General features: G+C 46.6%; 4 protein-coding genes across 12 annotated transcripts in view; 2 read left to right on the top strand and 2 right to left on the bottom strand.

The window, feature by feature from the left end:
* Positions 1 to 3: 3 nt before the first annotated feature.
* Positions 4 to 2,842, top strand: wfs1 (wolfram syndrome 1). 2 transcript variants are annotated; one of them, NM_001202338.2, is made up of 4 exons: positions 4 to 151; positions 211 to 309; positions 370 to 1,931; positions 1,984 to 2,842. In NM_001202338.2, exons 1-4 carry the CDS (start codon positions 88 to 90, stop codon positions 2,815 to 2,817), a joined length of 2,559 nt encoding a protein of 852 aa, NP_001189267.1. In that variant the 5' UTR covers positions 4 to 87; the 3' UTR covers positions 2,818 to 2,842. The 2 variants fall into 2 exon arrangements, with proteins under 2 accessions (NP_001189267.1, NP_651079.2); NM_142822.3 differs by having other exon boundaries at positions 367 to 1,931.
* Positions 2,843 to 2,976: 134 nt separating this feature from the next.
* Positions 2,977 to 3,535, bottom strand: CG17625 (uncharacterized protein). Its single transcript, NM_142821.3, has one exon. The coding sequence runs from the start codon at positions 3,478 to 3,480 to the stop codon at positions 3,052 to 3,054; it is 429 nt and encodes a 142-aa protein (NP_651078.1). The 5' UTR covers positions 3,481 to 3,535; the 3' UTR covers positions 2,977 to 3,051.
* A 338-nt stretch (positions 3,536 to 3,873) lies between these two features.
* Positions 3,874 to 5,378, top strand: Gclm (Glutamate-cysteine ligase modifier subunit). Of its 2 annotated transcripts, none has more exons than NM_001275916.1 (1): positions 3,874 to 5,378. In NM_001275916.1, the coding sequence occupies exon 1, from the start codon at positions 4,034 to 4,036 to the stop codon at positions 4,889 to 4,891; it is 858 nt and encodes a 285-aa protein (NP_001262845.1). In that variant the 5' UTR covers positions 3,874 to 4,033; the 3' UTR covers positions 4,892 to 5,378. The 2 variants fall into 2 exon arrangements, with proteins under 2 accessions (NP_001262845.1, NP_732780.1); NM_170034.3 differs by having other exon boundaries at positions 3,874 to 5,084.
* Positions 5,379 to 6,556: 1,178 nt separating this feature from the next.
* Positions 6,557 to 14,651, bottom strand: part of wake (wide awake) — a 44,020-nt gene continuing 35,925 nt past the window's right edge. For 3 of the 7 annotated variants that reach the window (NM_001300541.1, NM_001260316.1, NM_001260315.1), the window contains 9 exons: positions 14,186 to 14,436; positions 12,921 to 13,475; positions 12,713 to 12,791; positions 12,545 to 12,648; positions 12,347 to 12,484; positions 12,056 to 12,280; positions 11,612 to 11,818; positions 11,344 to 11,554; positions 8,208 to 11,280 (listed from right to left, as the gene is read on the bottom strand). In NM_001300541.1, the coding sequence (NP_001287470.1) occupies positions 8,805 to 11,280; positions 11,344 to 11,554; positions 11,612 to 11,818; positions 12,056 to 12,280; positions 12,347 to 12,484; positions 12,545 to 12,648; positions 12,713 to 12,791; positions 12,921 to 13,475; positions 14,186 to 14,402 (4,212 nt within the window). In that variant the 5' untranslated portion in view covers positions 14,403 to 14,436 and the 3' untranslated portion in view covers positions 8,208 to 8,804. Of the gene's footprint in view, positions 11,281 to 11,343; positions 11,555 to 11,611; positions 11,819 to 12,055; positions 12,281 to 12,346; positions 12,485 to 12,544; positions 12,649 to 12,712; positions 12,792 to 12,920; positions 13,476 to 14,185; positions 14,437 to 14,651 lie in introns of all 7 variants that reach the window. The other 4 variants (NM_142819.3, NM_001202337.2, NM_001260314.3 and 1 more) reach the window with 3 other exon arrangements.

The raw sequence follows: 14,651 nt of genomic DNA, 5'->3' as shown, positions 1-14,651 counted from the left end.
AAGACAAGTTCTACACGATGCCATCGCTAAGTCAAGACTAGAATTATTTCATAGATTTTCGTAAACAAAGCGAAAAACTCGACATAGATGGCCACCTGGACGCAAAATGAGCCGACAGGTGTCACCAAGCGCAGGCGTTGGAATCTGGAAGGTAAATCTCTGAGCTTTGATTGATACACGTTCATAAAGTGAAGATGTTTTCCCTTACAGATCGTGCCTCCTTGAACAAACTTAAGCATCACATCGCCGAGGAGGGATGCCCCCAGATGCAATACGATCTGGCCAAAGAGTTACTCGATAATTCCATAGGTGAGTGTAAGGATTTGCTCGAGAATTACAAGATAATGAAGATTGCTATGTCCGCAGTAGAGCCCAATCTTGCCAAAGGCAATCAGAGCCAGAAGGCCGTCAACTGGCTGGTGAGTGCAGCACACAATGGACACGAGGATGCAGTCAAGCTGCTACGCCAGTGCTACAACGATGGCAGCGGTATTACGGCAGAGAATACGGACGAAGTGCGTCGCTGCCTGGCTATGACGCCTGGTGAGCGGGCTGCCAGAAAAGCAGCCCGGGAGCTTTTTGCCTGCCTATCAAATGGAAACGAGCATATAACGCCCAAGCAGCTGGAGCGCAAAATGCGGCGCATCTACAATCTGCAACGCAAGCGGCGTCGACGCGATGATGACCGCTCCTCGTCGAGCAGCGAGGGCGAGCAGGAGCCGGAGTGCGAACCGCTCGAAGATGTGCCCACCATTGACCTAGCCAATGTGGAGCGACGCCGCCTCATCACCGAAGCTCACCTCGTTTCGGCAGCTTCCAATTACAGTGCCGGACAAATGCCCAGCGTTAATGATGCTCTCACATTATCCGTCCCGGATCCTAGGAGCTTGGACCATGTACCCTGCTTCTACCGCATGATCTTCCACCCGCTTATCTTCTTCACCCTGTTCTACCACCGGCTGCTTAACTTGATTGTGTCCATACCCAACGTCATCCCTCTGAGCGTGCGCTGCAGCGTGCTCGTTGCAATCTCTTGGTGGAGCAGCCGGCATATGCTGCCCCTGGTCAGCTATTATCTCAGTCTGGGCATCATGATCTGGGCCACGTGTAAGATGCTGAAAACCAAACAACAGTTCGTGGACTTTCGCATCTGGTCGGGACTGTTCCTGAGCTACGGGGATCAGAACATCGAGGCGGACATTGCGGAGCATCGCTTTTTACGCAACAATATGAAGCCGTACCTGTACTTCTTTTGTGCCTTCATTTGCAACCTGATTGTCTACCCGTTGGTCACAGACGCCTGGCTGCCACACTCGGAGCTGACTATAATCTCTGGAGCCTTGACCTTCATCACCATGTGCGTGTCCATGTACGCCTCCTCCCACCAACTGCCTGACTGGCTAGTGATTGTTTCCTTTGCCGTAAATGTTCTTGCCAAATATCCGTACGAAATGGACGAGGTTGTGTCTACGCGCTGGCGCTTTCTTGACCTACGCGTACCTACTTTCTCATCGTTTGTCATTGGCAATGGCATTGAATTCTGTTTGAATTGCCGCACTGCCTTGTATCTCTTTATTCCGGTGCTGCTAATTATGATGGCCAAACGCTCCCGTTGGCATGGAGTCTACACATTCCTCATCCCGCACTGCGTCACGCTCAGTTGGCTGCAAGTGTGCATAGCCACCTCGCAGAGTTCCACCGTTTTTGGAGTGATGCGAGCAGCCCTCGGCTTGGCTGGAATCGTCCTGTTCCTGCCTCTGTTCGGAATCGTGGCACTTCTGGTGCCTGTCTTCGTGGCCATCGATAGTTTAGGACTGGCTAGTGAGCAGCTTCGGTGGGGCAGCACAGCTCTCGCCTGCGGGCTGGTAGTGGTCCTGTCCTGCATTTTGGCGCTTAACCGAGCTACCCAGAAATACATTACAATGCTGCAGGTAAGTGTAATATGGTAAGGTTTTGTTCATATATTAACTAATACCTTTTCAGCTAATCACGGCGATCACAACAGCGTGCTTGTTGGTCTTACCCTATATGACATCGAGTTTTAAGGATACGCCGCGCTTCAATGCCATGCCCAGAGCGGGTCTGCACTCGCTTTCCGAGACGAATACTCTGCCCTGGGATCGCTTTCATGCACTTTGTGCTCAACCTGTCCACGAGCAGCCGAATAAGATAAAAGCCCAGCTGCGTTGCTCCCTTCTGAATGGAATGCCCGTGATATGGGAGGGCAGCGTCACCAAAGTGGAAATCTCGCGGGTGTCCAATTTTTTGGAGGATACCATTGCGAACTATTTGCCCGTTTGGCTGGGCAGGATGCTGCGCTGCTTGCATGGCGAGAATATATCGCAGCACTTCAAATGCGATCCCAAATTGGATGCGCAGTGCGAGGAGTGGCGGAGCGTGTTCAAGACATTCAATGCTCAGAGCGGTAGTTGCACACTGCAGCGATGGAATCGCTACGAGTACGAGCTGCTGGTCAAGGTGGGCACCAAGAGGAGTGGCCGTCTACTGGGTCGTTCCACCACCACAGATGTTATCCTACGAGCTCACCATGACTTTGGGAACTTCACACGGCTCCTAAGCGAGGGCGATGTTGTACTATTCTATGGAATCCTGCACAATTCTCGGCTTTTGGCTGACAACGTGCAGGTGAAGCTGAAAACCATCGAGTGTGTGGAGTGCCGGTCGCGGGATTTGGGTACGGCCAGCATCGAGCGAGTGGTGGCCGCTTCACCCATGGATGCACGCCTCCAAGATTTGATGAGAGGCATCAAGTATTTGTTGAACGCTTTGTTGAATCCTTTAATTACGTTTAAGTAATTTTCATTAAATTAAAAAACACAGGAGTATGAGTTTCTTGTAATCTGCTCACCCCATTTTTTTTACTTTAATATAATAGATACATATGTATTTATTTAAACTGAAAAATATTTACGAAATTATATTGGTTGATTATGATAGTGTTGTAAAACAGCTTTTCAATTGTCGTTTTATTGGTTCTTAAAAATATATAAAGATCCTTATCACACGCATTATTTTTTGCTTTGTTTGTATTTAGTTAAATATGTTATCGGAAGGTAACTGATCCACACCTTTGACATTCCATTTGCAAGAGTCCCGAGTTGTGAGCGTCTTTTGTGGAGATGTTAGCGAATATGGAACAGGTGTTTCTAGGAAATCAACATTTTCCAGGCACTTTAGCGAAGCAAACAACTCAACATCCGGGTCTAATTTCAGTTCAATCTCCTCATGCAGCTCACACGGCTCCTTGCAGATGAACTGCTCGGGTGCGTTGACCAAGAACCGGACTCCCTCGAGCAGGAGCTTCCTATGAGCGGGATTATCCACTCCCAGCATGATCAGATCGCTTACGATAATAAGCTTGCAGCGTTCAATGCTGTCGTACCCCCGCTCCAGGAATTTACCAATGTACTTCTCCATGGTCAATAGCACCAACCAATCGCGCACAGCCCGTCCACACATCCTAGTTCTTCTATTATAATCTCTAAATCTCCAAATTGAACACTTTAAACAACAGTTACAACTGGAAACCGTTACAATTTACCGGTTAGATATGACATTTTAAGGCATACGTACTCAATAAAATTGTTTTATTAACCGGCTGCTTTTCCTTATTAAATAAATAGCTACCTAAATATATAAGCTTAAAATACAAATTTTAAATACATTTTCAATGGTCATGCTTTTTATGAACAATGAGGGCACTAGACTTATTAGTTGGGCAACACTGTAATTATTATTATACATTCGAATTTTAAATTGTATTTCATTTGGATCTAGTACCCCTGGCGGCGCATGGATACTTTTCGATAACCTTATCGAAGCCAATCGGCCAACGTCCATCACCAGCTGTCAGCAGAATTTATTTCTCTCTCCACACTTCGGTGCAAAGTGTATTTAAGTGGCCAAGCGGTCGGTGCTCGAGAACACACGCGTTTCACACACCTGAGAGGGCTGCAGTTGTCTGGACGGTCGCGAAAGTAGCAGATACCAAATAAGGAGAACACTTGTCACCATGATACCGACCATAACGAAGAAGTACCAGAACGTGGTGATTAGCACGGGCAACATCATCGCCACGGAACTGGGACAGCGCAAATCGAACGAGGAGCTGTACGACGGCCTGAAGATAACGCTCCACACCGACTCGACTGCGGAGCGCGTGGTGGTTGAAAAGGAGATCGACGAGCTGCATGGGCGGGTGCAAAGGGCCACCCAGGAGTTGACCACCCGCTTGACGGAGAATGGACGGAATGAGATAAGTATCGGTGCCAAGATATTCCTCAATCGCCACTCCACAGAGTCTGTGAATCAGGCGGTGGAGGAGCTGCTCCACATACTTAGTGTGACGCACGTGGACAATGTGGTGTTGGCCTACCACCCGAATGCGGTTGCCACCGCAACGCCGGTGGCCACAACCAAACCGCCCTGTTCCGAGGATTCCAACGTCAGCAGGGCTACAAACTGGAGCCAGCGCAATGGAAAGGAAGGAGTGGCAGAGCTGAAGGAACTGTACAAAACACTGGAGCAATATGCCCTCAAGCAGCAGATTACACAGCTGGGAATTGCCGATCTGGATGCGGCGGCGCTGGAGGAGCTACACAACAGCGCACAGGTTGTGCCCACAATTGCCCAGGTCAACCTGTCTACGTGCTGCGTGGTGCCACCAGAACTGCAGGAGTTCTGCACCGCTCACGACATCCAACTGAACACGCACAGCGATCCCGAGCTCCTGCTGCCCGTGGAGCAGTTCGACGGACTGGTCCCTGGCTACACAATCGACTGGACACTGCGTTACCAGGTGCATGTCCGCTGCCGGGGCGTTCTCACCGCCAAGGGCTACATCGTGGGCGCGTCGAGGTCGAGCGTTTAGTTTTAAGTAACTCCCACATACAGATGCTAGGCTATAGTTTTAATGTTTGTAATGTATGCTGTGTACAGTGGTGTACTTATTGTTTGTTATACAAAACCCAAATTGATGATTCGAAGCCGATCGATTCACTTTGCTGTAAACGATTTTAAAATACTTATTCTGAACATAAAGCGTTTCAAAAACGACAATTGGCAATTGGCTATTGTGTGTCACTGGCTTCCAGCTGCTGGGGGTTTAGCGATTTGAGCCCCAACCGGTTTGAATGCCTCGGCTACAAATTAAGTGTACGTCCAGCTGGTGTAATTTATATGCTCTGGTCGCAGACGAGTACTCTTGGTGATTTCCTTGTTGTGGCTTGTTATTTGCCCCAACTAATCGCTGTCTAGGCCTCCGCTTCTGTTGGACTCAAATCTAATTAAAGGCAGACGCGTCTCGCCCGACGACCCATCTAGATCACGTGGCTGACCCGCTCGCCTGTCGATACAACAAAAATTAAATAAAAATATAAAAACCAACAAAAAAAAAAGCCCCGCAGTTGATTAGAATATTGTATACAATGGCAGGTATATTAAATATATAACTGGTGATTTAGATTGTATCAGCATTAGCAAGGGTGCAACAAGCGACCACCGGCCATAAATAAATCCAGCAACAATAAAATGGGAATAGAAACCAAAAATAAAAATGTGGAAACTGTCCGGTTGAAATGAACTAATCAGCAGGGAAAATTTACAGCGAGTTAGTCAAGTTAAGATTCGAGATTTGAGTGGAGGCCTTTAAGTGGGGCATTTAATTGACAAGTGGTGGAAGTTGGCAGACGACGAATGGTTTATAAATGCGCCTGGCCAGCAGGAGGAAGGTGCAACTTGTGTGAGAAACGGAACGTGTAATTAGAGGCTAAAGTTCAAGAGCCATGTGCTCGATTCAAATGTATGTATCTTAATAAATGTACTCGAAACTCACACACACACACATAAATAGATGGATAGATGGGAGTGTTGTGGCAAGGGAATCACAAATACGGCGCACACTTATCGCTCTATTTACAAGAATGACTTGTATGTTTCAAAATATCCCCAATAGAAATACAGAGAGATAGAAATAGAAAGAGCGCGGAGAGATAGCTGGAGCTGACTCAATATAAGTTGTTTCCCGATCTTTACAGCTCCGCGCTCATTTCGTCACAAAATATGTGGGTATCTGTACATGCAATACGATGACGCACCGGCCTCCAAAATAAACATTGGCAACACAAACATTGGAAAGAAGCCTCTGGAATATAATCAAACCAGCGGGCATTATCTTTCCAAGCTGAGGAAATTCTATAGCTATAGCGGGCGTAATCAGCTCGTTATCATTATTAGGCATTTTGTTTTTTGCCCATTTTTTAAGTCAAAATCGCATCCAAGTGCAGTGTCGTGTGATAAGCGGTGCGCCACACAGGGCGTATACGTAACGTATCCGTGGGCCCATCATTATGTTTCAGTTTACTTACTCACAATGATTTTGCACTTTAAGCAGTTTGTATCACACATTTATCTGGTTTCCGGAATTTTCCACAAGCCGCCATTAGAAAAACAAACAATTGGGATTACACCATAACAATTGTTGAGTCTTTATTAAGTTAATTGAATATTCTTTGTTTGAATGCTTCGTACCCACATTATCCTTAACCATAGCTAGTTGCCCGCACTTTTAGCTTCATATTTTGAGGACATCGTATATTTATGTATATTTTGGGCCATTAACACACCAAAAATGTACACAGATAGTCGACGATAATGAGTTACACTTGATAAGTTTCATCTTCTATAGATATATCTAATTACAGGAATTATCTGCGTTGATGTTCTATTCATTAATGTTCGTTTGTATGCGGAAAGACTCGTTCAATGCTTTTGGTTACATTTACATTTCACATTTTTGTGGGCCATTAACAATTAGCTACAACTACAATTAGATTGCATCGTAAAAACTAATCTCACTGAATCGCAATTCAAAATAATACTCTGTATAATTTCGCTCCATTCGAAAATCAAACGATATTTTCTTTTTTTTTTGTTTTTTGGTTTTTCTTCTGGGGACGGACGCTGTATGTCTGACAATTGAAATCGTTTAATTGGCATTCCGAATTAACAAACTGAAACTGGCCACTCAGTTTGGAACTTGTTTTACATTCGTTGTTGTTCGTTCGACCATTCCGGGTACCATTCGAATCGAATGGAATCGAGGCAATTGGGTGGCGGTAATACAAATCTGAAACCGGGCTATGAACGCAAGGGGGTCATCGGGTCAATATATCTTGGGTATCTTTTGTGGTCAGAACTTAACTACGTTCGTTGCTGTTTGTCGAGCCCTAGGACTGGTAAACCATAGAGTAAAAAATGTATCAAAATCGCCCGCCTGACGCCATCTCAAAAAACAGGAAAAAAAAACGTACAAAAATCGTTTGCTTTGGTCGTAGACATCTTAAATAGTTCGATATCTGTGTTATGGACTCCTGTGTTTCACATTCTTTTAAAGTAAGTGTTCTCGTCTAGTTTCTCATAAGATTCAAAATGTATACTTTTCACGACCTACGACTGCGACTTCAATCTAAATTCGACTTGTCGTCCAATGGAAATAAACTTTAATTGGGACATTATGAGCTTGACACTTAAAACTGCTGCTTTGTCTACCGATTCACAACAGATAGTATATGTACGTGTATCTGAAGAATTCAATCTAATTTACTTATGGTATTTCCTATTGTGAGAGTACAGAGTAGAGTAGTTATTCATAGACACATACGGCTTTGCACATTGAGATAGCCACGTTAATAGTATGGTTTCTAAGTCGGCCAACAGTTGAGTAGATTTGTGGAAATGGGGTATAGGATTATCAAGTATAGGAATCTCGGCGCGACAATTGCTGAGTGGAGTATATTGGGTTACGGGCTGGGAAATATCGCATTGCTACAATTAATAAACACAAACAATTGAGTTTCAATTTGCAGTTGCCTATAATTTTTTTTTTCAACATTCAGTTGTGCCAATATATTTTTAAAAAATATCTTCGGGTTTCGTTATCATTTTTGTTGCGGTGATTTTTGTTTACAAACAATTGATTACAGCTAAATTATTTGTTTAATCCGATGGAATTGCAATTTTTAAGAACACACACACACACACATGAAAGACATCAAGAGTGACACTTAAAATGCGTATTGACATCTGTTCTTTGAGTTTCGCCATCGATTTGATTTGGTTTTGTGTTCCGTATTTACCGATTTAACATTTAGATCAAAAAATGTGCCCCTAAAAAATGCCACAAAAATACAATCAAAACATTTGTTTACTAAACTACAATACATACAATAAAATACATTGATGCACGCATAATATTTATATAACATTCATACATACTACTTATGTACGGGCGTAACCTTCAATACTCTAGAACAACTAACAACAATCTTTTTCTGTTTTAATCCGATTCGTGTGTGTGTTTGTTTGCCTGGGTAATGTTGAATGTATAACTACTGAAAATATAATACCATTTCAATTACAATTTCATCAGTTTGCCATTGCAGCATACATAAGTAATTCAGTCTAATTCTGGAATTGGTCAACGATCATTGCCCTGGACAGGGTGGAAGGATTTGGGAATGGTGGATTGGATGAACCCAAAAACAAAAGCACAACTAAATCTAACAAGAGTCGGAACGGCTGATACGATAATACCGGCTAGCCGAAAAATCGCAAAAGATTCAATAACATAATCAATGGTGTATGAACCAAGTTATTTGCCTACTTTCGGGCACCTAAATCTTAAGTTCTTAAATCTCTACAGATCTTCTTGTCACCACTAACAATATAGCGTGCGTCACTCCTTCGATGCTTCTCCGATTCCAGTGAGATTTGTGTCCGATTGCTCAGATCAAATGCGATTTCCGATTCGAGTGTTCGATGGCCGCCAGCAGCTCATGCTTCTTGCGGACGTACAGACGGCCCTTCTTCCAGGGATTCTGCAGTTGCAGCGGTTTGAAGTCATCTCGCAGGCAGCGTTCCCTTGCTCCAATCACCGCAACCAGGCAAAAGTTCTCTAGCATCTCGGGTCCATAGATGGGGCCATTGTTCCCTTTGAGAACCACGGCCATGTTAAGTTGCTTCACCACCAGGTTGATCACTTCGCGGGCAGTCGTCTTCGGAGTTACGTGAATCTTTAAGCTGGTTCCACTGGCCAGACCCGTACTGTAGGCGGTATAGACTTGAATGATCCCCGATGTCTGCTCTGCGTTGAGACTGGAACAGCTGGCGGAATCCTCTTCGCTGCTCTGCCGCGACAAGCTCTTCATCGAAGAGGCCTTTGAAGTACTGGCCACCGGCTCCTCACCTCCAACAGCTCGTAGTTCAGCTAACGTGCTTTTCAAATAGGGTCCACCTTCGCGCAGGTTTGCACTAGATGCAGCCTTTGTCGCTGGCTTCAGCGGTTTGTGCTCCAAATCCGTTGCGAAGGCTCCGTTGCCGCTTCTCAAGGAAACACTGGATCCAGCCAGGTACGGAGCCGAACTAGAGCTGTGCACCGTAATCAAGGGATTGGTATGAGATGCGATATTAGAGCTGGTTCGTTTGCGTTGCGCAGCTACCGCTTGCGAGTGGCGCAGTGCATCCGCCAGAGTGTCGTCGGAACGAGAGGGCGGAATGGCAAACACACTGTTTGTGCTATTTCCATCTGAGGCTGAGTCCACGGCAGAGTAGAAGCTCCGGGACGTGTAGGTGGAGCTCATGGAATCGCCACTATTCTTCCTAAATGATACTTCTGAGCAAATCGATCCCGCGTATTCGCTGATGTTGGAAACTTGTAAGAGTTGCTGTTGCTGCGATTGCTGCTGCGGCTGCTGCTGCTGTGTAGGAACTTGATTGGATGCAGGTTCCACTGGCGTGATAGCACTCAGTTCCAGATTCTGTTCAGACTTGGAGTGCTCCGGCTTGTTCTGCGATTGATCTTCACTAGTTCCCGGTCCCGGCCAACTGCCTCTTCCCTGGCCCGTCTTGGAGAACTTGCTCTCGCGGATGGGCAGCTGCAGCAGCTGTTTGTTCGCGGAACCTCCTGCCGATGTCGCTACCGCTTCGTCCTGTCTTTGCTGTGCAAAGTCCAGAATTTCTCGCATAGCCAACGAGGGTTGAGCGTTTTTGTTTCGCGCATATGCCACCACATCCATTAGCCATCGCACACTTTTCCACACAATCGTAAGACTCGCACTGAGCTCCTGCAGCGTGGCCAAACGTTCCTTGGCCGCCTGCAGTTCACTGCTGGAGAATGCCTCGCGAAGCGAATGTGTGGCCAGTGCGGTATCCAATTCAAGGATGCAAGATAAACGGGCGTACTTCTGAATGATGGCCGGCTGATAAGTGCGCAGGTGAATCATCTCAAAGGCCTGGATACTCAAGCTGGCCAAGTCATCTCGCTGTAGCAGTAACTCAGACTGACCGGGCACAGCGCATGAGGACTCGGCGGATGGACACACCACGAGGAAACTAATATCCGGACTATGCTCAATCACCTCCACGTCGTACAAGCGGTGAGTGGTTGCATCAGCGATTTTGATGTTCATACTGGCAAACAGTTTGTGCATTGCATTGGTGAGATCGTATAAAAATAGGCGTTGCACCTCCGTAGTAGCTGTTGCTCCGGAGGCTCCATCTCCTCCTTGAGCGCTAAAGTCCAACGGCAGGCGTAGAGGATCGCTACTGTAACGGTGGAGCACCTGCCACTCTTCGGCCGTGATGTGACTGTTTTCGCGCACCTTGCAGTGGGGCAAGACATTCGGCGTTTTCACGGGCACAACCACCTGGATCTGGTCTATGGAGCATTGCATCTTTAGGTAGCCCAGGTAAAGACCGGGCTCCAAACGCTGCAGCGCCGCCTGTTGATAGTGCAATTGATCTCCAATCGAGGAGATGAGCAGCTCGTTAATGGTGTAGTCCTCGTGTAGAGCACCTAGCTTCTTTTGCAGCTTGCTGACTGGAACCCATCTCGAGTTTAAGATGGAGACGGCCTTTTGGCTCTTTACCGACTGCACACAGGTTAGGACCACAGTGCCCTGAGCATCCCGCAATGGTTTATAGTAAAGTTGGCCCAAGTCCGTAATGCCTAGTGCCGATTGCATCTGACAGACCGCCGATAGAAGCTTAGTGCGGAAGTGAACAGCGGAGGTAAGATTGCGCTCCATATCCGAACGTAGAGACTTAACATCCTCCCAGGTGCAGGCAACTTTCATGAGCCAGTAGTAATCCATGTGCAAAGCACTCGGATAGGATTCATCCACCTCGATGACCGGTGGAAAGTCTTCGCTGGTGACCAGCACTTTATCATCGCAATGAATAATACAAGAGAAGTAAATGCCGCTGTTTAAAGAAGTAAATAAATAGTAAGTATATTCTTAATCGGATATTTCATTATTACCGTACCGTCTCAGTGTCTTTTGAAACTTGGTGGTTACCGAGAACAACTGCTTAATGGTAGTCTTCTTTTTGGGATTACGTCGTTGGGCGCTCGCAGGATCCAAAGTCAGCTCGGATACGTCGGCGGGTCTTGCCAAACGCACGGCGGTAAATAGATTGTCCAGGATTCGGTGACGACCCACGAATCGGTCCTCTCGATTGTCTAAATCCCGCCAAGCTGCACAAGAGACTTCAATTAAAAACAGTGCCTATTTAAATATTGGATTCAACTCACTTGAGGGCACTACACTAGCCGGCACAGAGGTTCGATAGGTGCCCCATCCCTTCACATTGCCGCACGCGGCTCGCAGGAAGTAGCGACGACCCTGGGTGAGGCCCGATATGTGACACTGGGCACCCATCGTGCCATGGAAGCTGATCCATTCCAGTAGCTCACTCTCGCCCACAACGTTGTTGAAATCCGCGCGGGTCGACCATTGTACTGTACATTTATAATATAATTGGATATTAATACTTTTAAGCCGTATTTTCCGTTATTAAAATATTTGTGAAGGGTTTTAAGTTGTTGATACCATTCTGGTACAATGGCTATGCGGGTAAAATCAGACAGACACCGCGAATCGAATCCAGAACCACATTCTAACCGCAACATGGCGACCCAACCACAATCACAAGTCCCATTCCACTGCCTTTGCCACTTGACGTTCCTGCGGCTTACCTTTAAATTTCGTGCCGATGGCCCCCTCGAAGGGCTCTAGGATTTGTACGCTGATGGAATTGTCGCCAGTGACGTCGACGACCACGGAGGCGGGTGCATCTGGCGGCCTGGCCTGATCCCAACCGAGCTGCAAGCGACGCAGTCCCTTAACTCGGCGCTCCCAGATGCCTATCTGTTTTTCCACCTCGCTGCCCGTGCAGCCAGTTACCGATGCACTGGAATTGCCTGCAGGGAACGACGAGTTTAGATTCTGATTAAGTGCACTCTCCAATTGACTCGACGACCACTCACCAATTATGATGCTCGAGATGGAGGGACGCGATGCAAACACCGGCGGACAGAGGCCCTCCGGTCCACTTAGATCGTGAATTCTTGACTCGGCGTCCTTGAGCAAGCCGTTCAGTTTGGTGCCAATGGTGTCCACAGAGACTACGGATTGAGATTGATCGATGAAAAGAACAGTCGGCAGACAAATTGAAAGCCACTTACACTGAGAGCCCTCCACAGCGCCATGCTGAAGCAGCATCCTGGTCATGGAGCGATTATTGCTTAACACCGCCAAGTCCAGAGCAGATAGTCCATCGTTATTGATGCTGCGAAGGATTGGGTATTTCAGTTACGGTATGTCCTTTTTAAGTTATAAGGATCTAAGCTCACCTGTTTACATCTACGTCGGTGGACTCTAGAATAGTGCGCGCCTTCTCCAGGTGACCATGCTCCACTGCCGAGAAGAGAGCTGTGAATGAAAAAAAAATCAAGTAAGTACTCTGCGGAAACCCCTTTCGCAAACTTAACAATAAGCTTTAGAAAACTAGAAACGGTGGCGATGCGTGCCATGTATGTGGATAGGTTTATTGGGTCATACCATGCAGATGCAGATTGTTCTGCGTCAGTTTGTCCAGCTGGGCCTGGGCCAACTTCAGCTGTTTCTTGGACATTTTGCTGGCCCGCGGATGAGGTGTGTTTCCCGGGATCTTACTCCGCAGCTGTACCGGCTGCCTGTGCACCGAAAGTTGGCCATTCGCCGAGGCATTCTCATCACCCAGCGGTGGTGAATCCAATTCCGATGAGCCCGTCTCATCGTGATCATCCCGCAGCTTGGCATTTTTCGGCTGCGAGTGCCGCGAAATGCACAGTTGCGATTGGGAATTCGATTGGGAATCGGTTCGCGAATGGGGCAGTAGGAATTCCATTTCCCTGAGATCCTGGGAGTGGCAGGAGATGGCTGTCCGTATCTTGGCTACTGCCGCATGCTGTGTCAACTGCTCCGACCAGCGACTGGTGGACAGCAATGGTGCCGGATAATAGGTGGGATAGTTGTCCTGGTTATTGTTATTGCCGCCACTGGGATTAACCACCTTCTCCCGCAGCCTGACACTATCGATGTCACCGTCACGTTTATCTTGCGGCAATATGTTGTCTGTGCGCGAGTATCGTGATTTGTGTTGAATACAAACAAAGAAGGGAAATCAAATTAAATGCAAAAATAATAATAAAGATCAAATAAAGGATATATGGAAATGAAACGCAGATGTGTGTGTGTGTGTGCATATATTTACAATGGCAAATGACCAGGAGCACCACGGTGTTTTGTGTGAGTGTAAATGTAATTTAATTACAGTAATTGTCGTTTCTGCTTGCGATTAATTAAATATTAAACATTAATCCCGTTCACTTCCATTCATAGCCGCTATTATTTTCTATGCAATTGGGAATGCCGTTGCCTATGACCAAAGCCAATTAAATTAATTATGCACAAACCGTTGTGAATGCAAGCCATGTGTGTGTGTTTTAGAGCATGTGTGTTGTTGCAGCGTGTTATATGCGTTCTCTGTGAAGCAGCCAACCCACCTGGACCCGAATTAACGAACCCACCCACCCGGGCAGTCGATGAACCCAACGAACCAGCCAACCACCCACCAATTTTTATTCAATTGACTTTAATTCGCTGCCATAGCCCAGCAGATCCATGAATTGTTGTGTGAGCAAGCATTTACGATGATATGAAATGGCTCAGTTTTTTTAATTACCCCTGATGGGGGTCTTTTTCTTCTCTATATGCATATGTATATATACATATGTACATATATATACGGGTTAAGGGCAGCCAGAGAATTACCGATCTCTTACCATCGATGGCATAGTGACTGTGGCGACGCTGCTGTTGCGCCGCTGCCGGCGACGATGATGGTGACGATGATGTGGAGGTGGCTGTGGCGGTGGACCGATGTGGGGACACTTTCAATTGACAGAACCTGGTCAGCTCGTTGAGCGTGTGAAACGATTTCTGGCGAACGAAGACCGCCGGAGAACGCAGACAGCTGCTCATCGGGAGCTTTTGCGGCATATTGGGAAGTTTAGTGCTATCGCTGTGGTAGCATCTGCAAGAGCACACAACATTAACGACCCGATTTGGTCATGGATTAGGCCAGTTTATACTGTCTTTGCATGTGTGCAGCCTGATTTATGTACAATACACATGCATGTGTATCTACGTATGTATTTATGCACACTCATGAAATGAATATTCATCCTCCTAGTCTCGAATCTCCCACCAGTTTTACGGGTTTCGCCGATGGTTGTAAACAAATGGAAT

Source organism: Drosophila melanogaster, chromosome 3R, assembly GCF_000001215.4.
Source record: "Drosophila melanogaster chromosome 3R".
NCBI lineage: Eukaryota > Metazoa > Arthropoda > Insecta > Diptera > Drosophilidae > Drosophila > Drosophila melanogaster.
The sequence above is the reverse complement of the archived record's forward strand: the minus strand, read 5'-3'. Positions and strand labels throughout refer to the sequence as shown.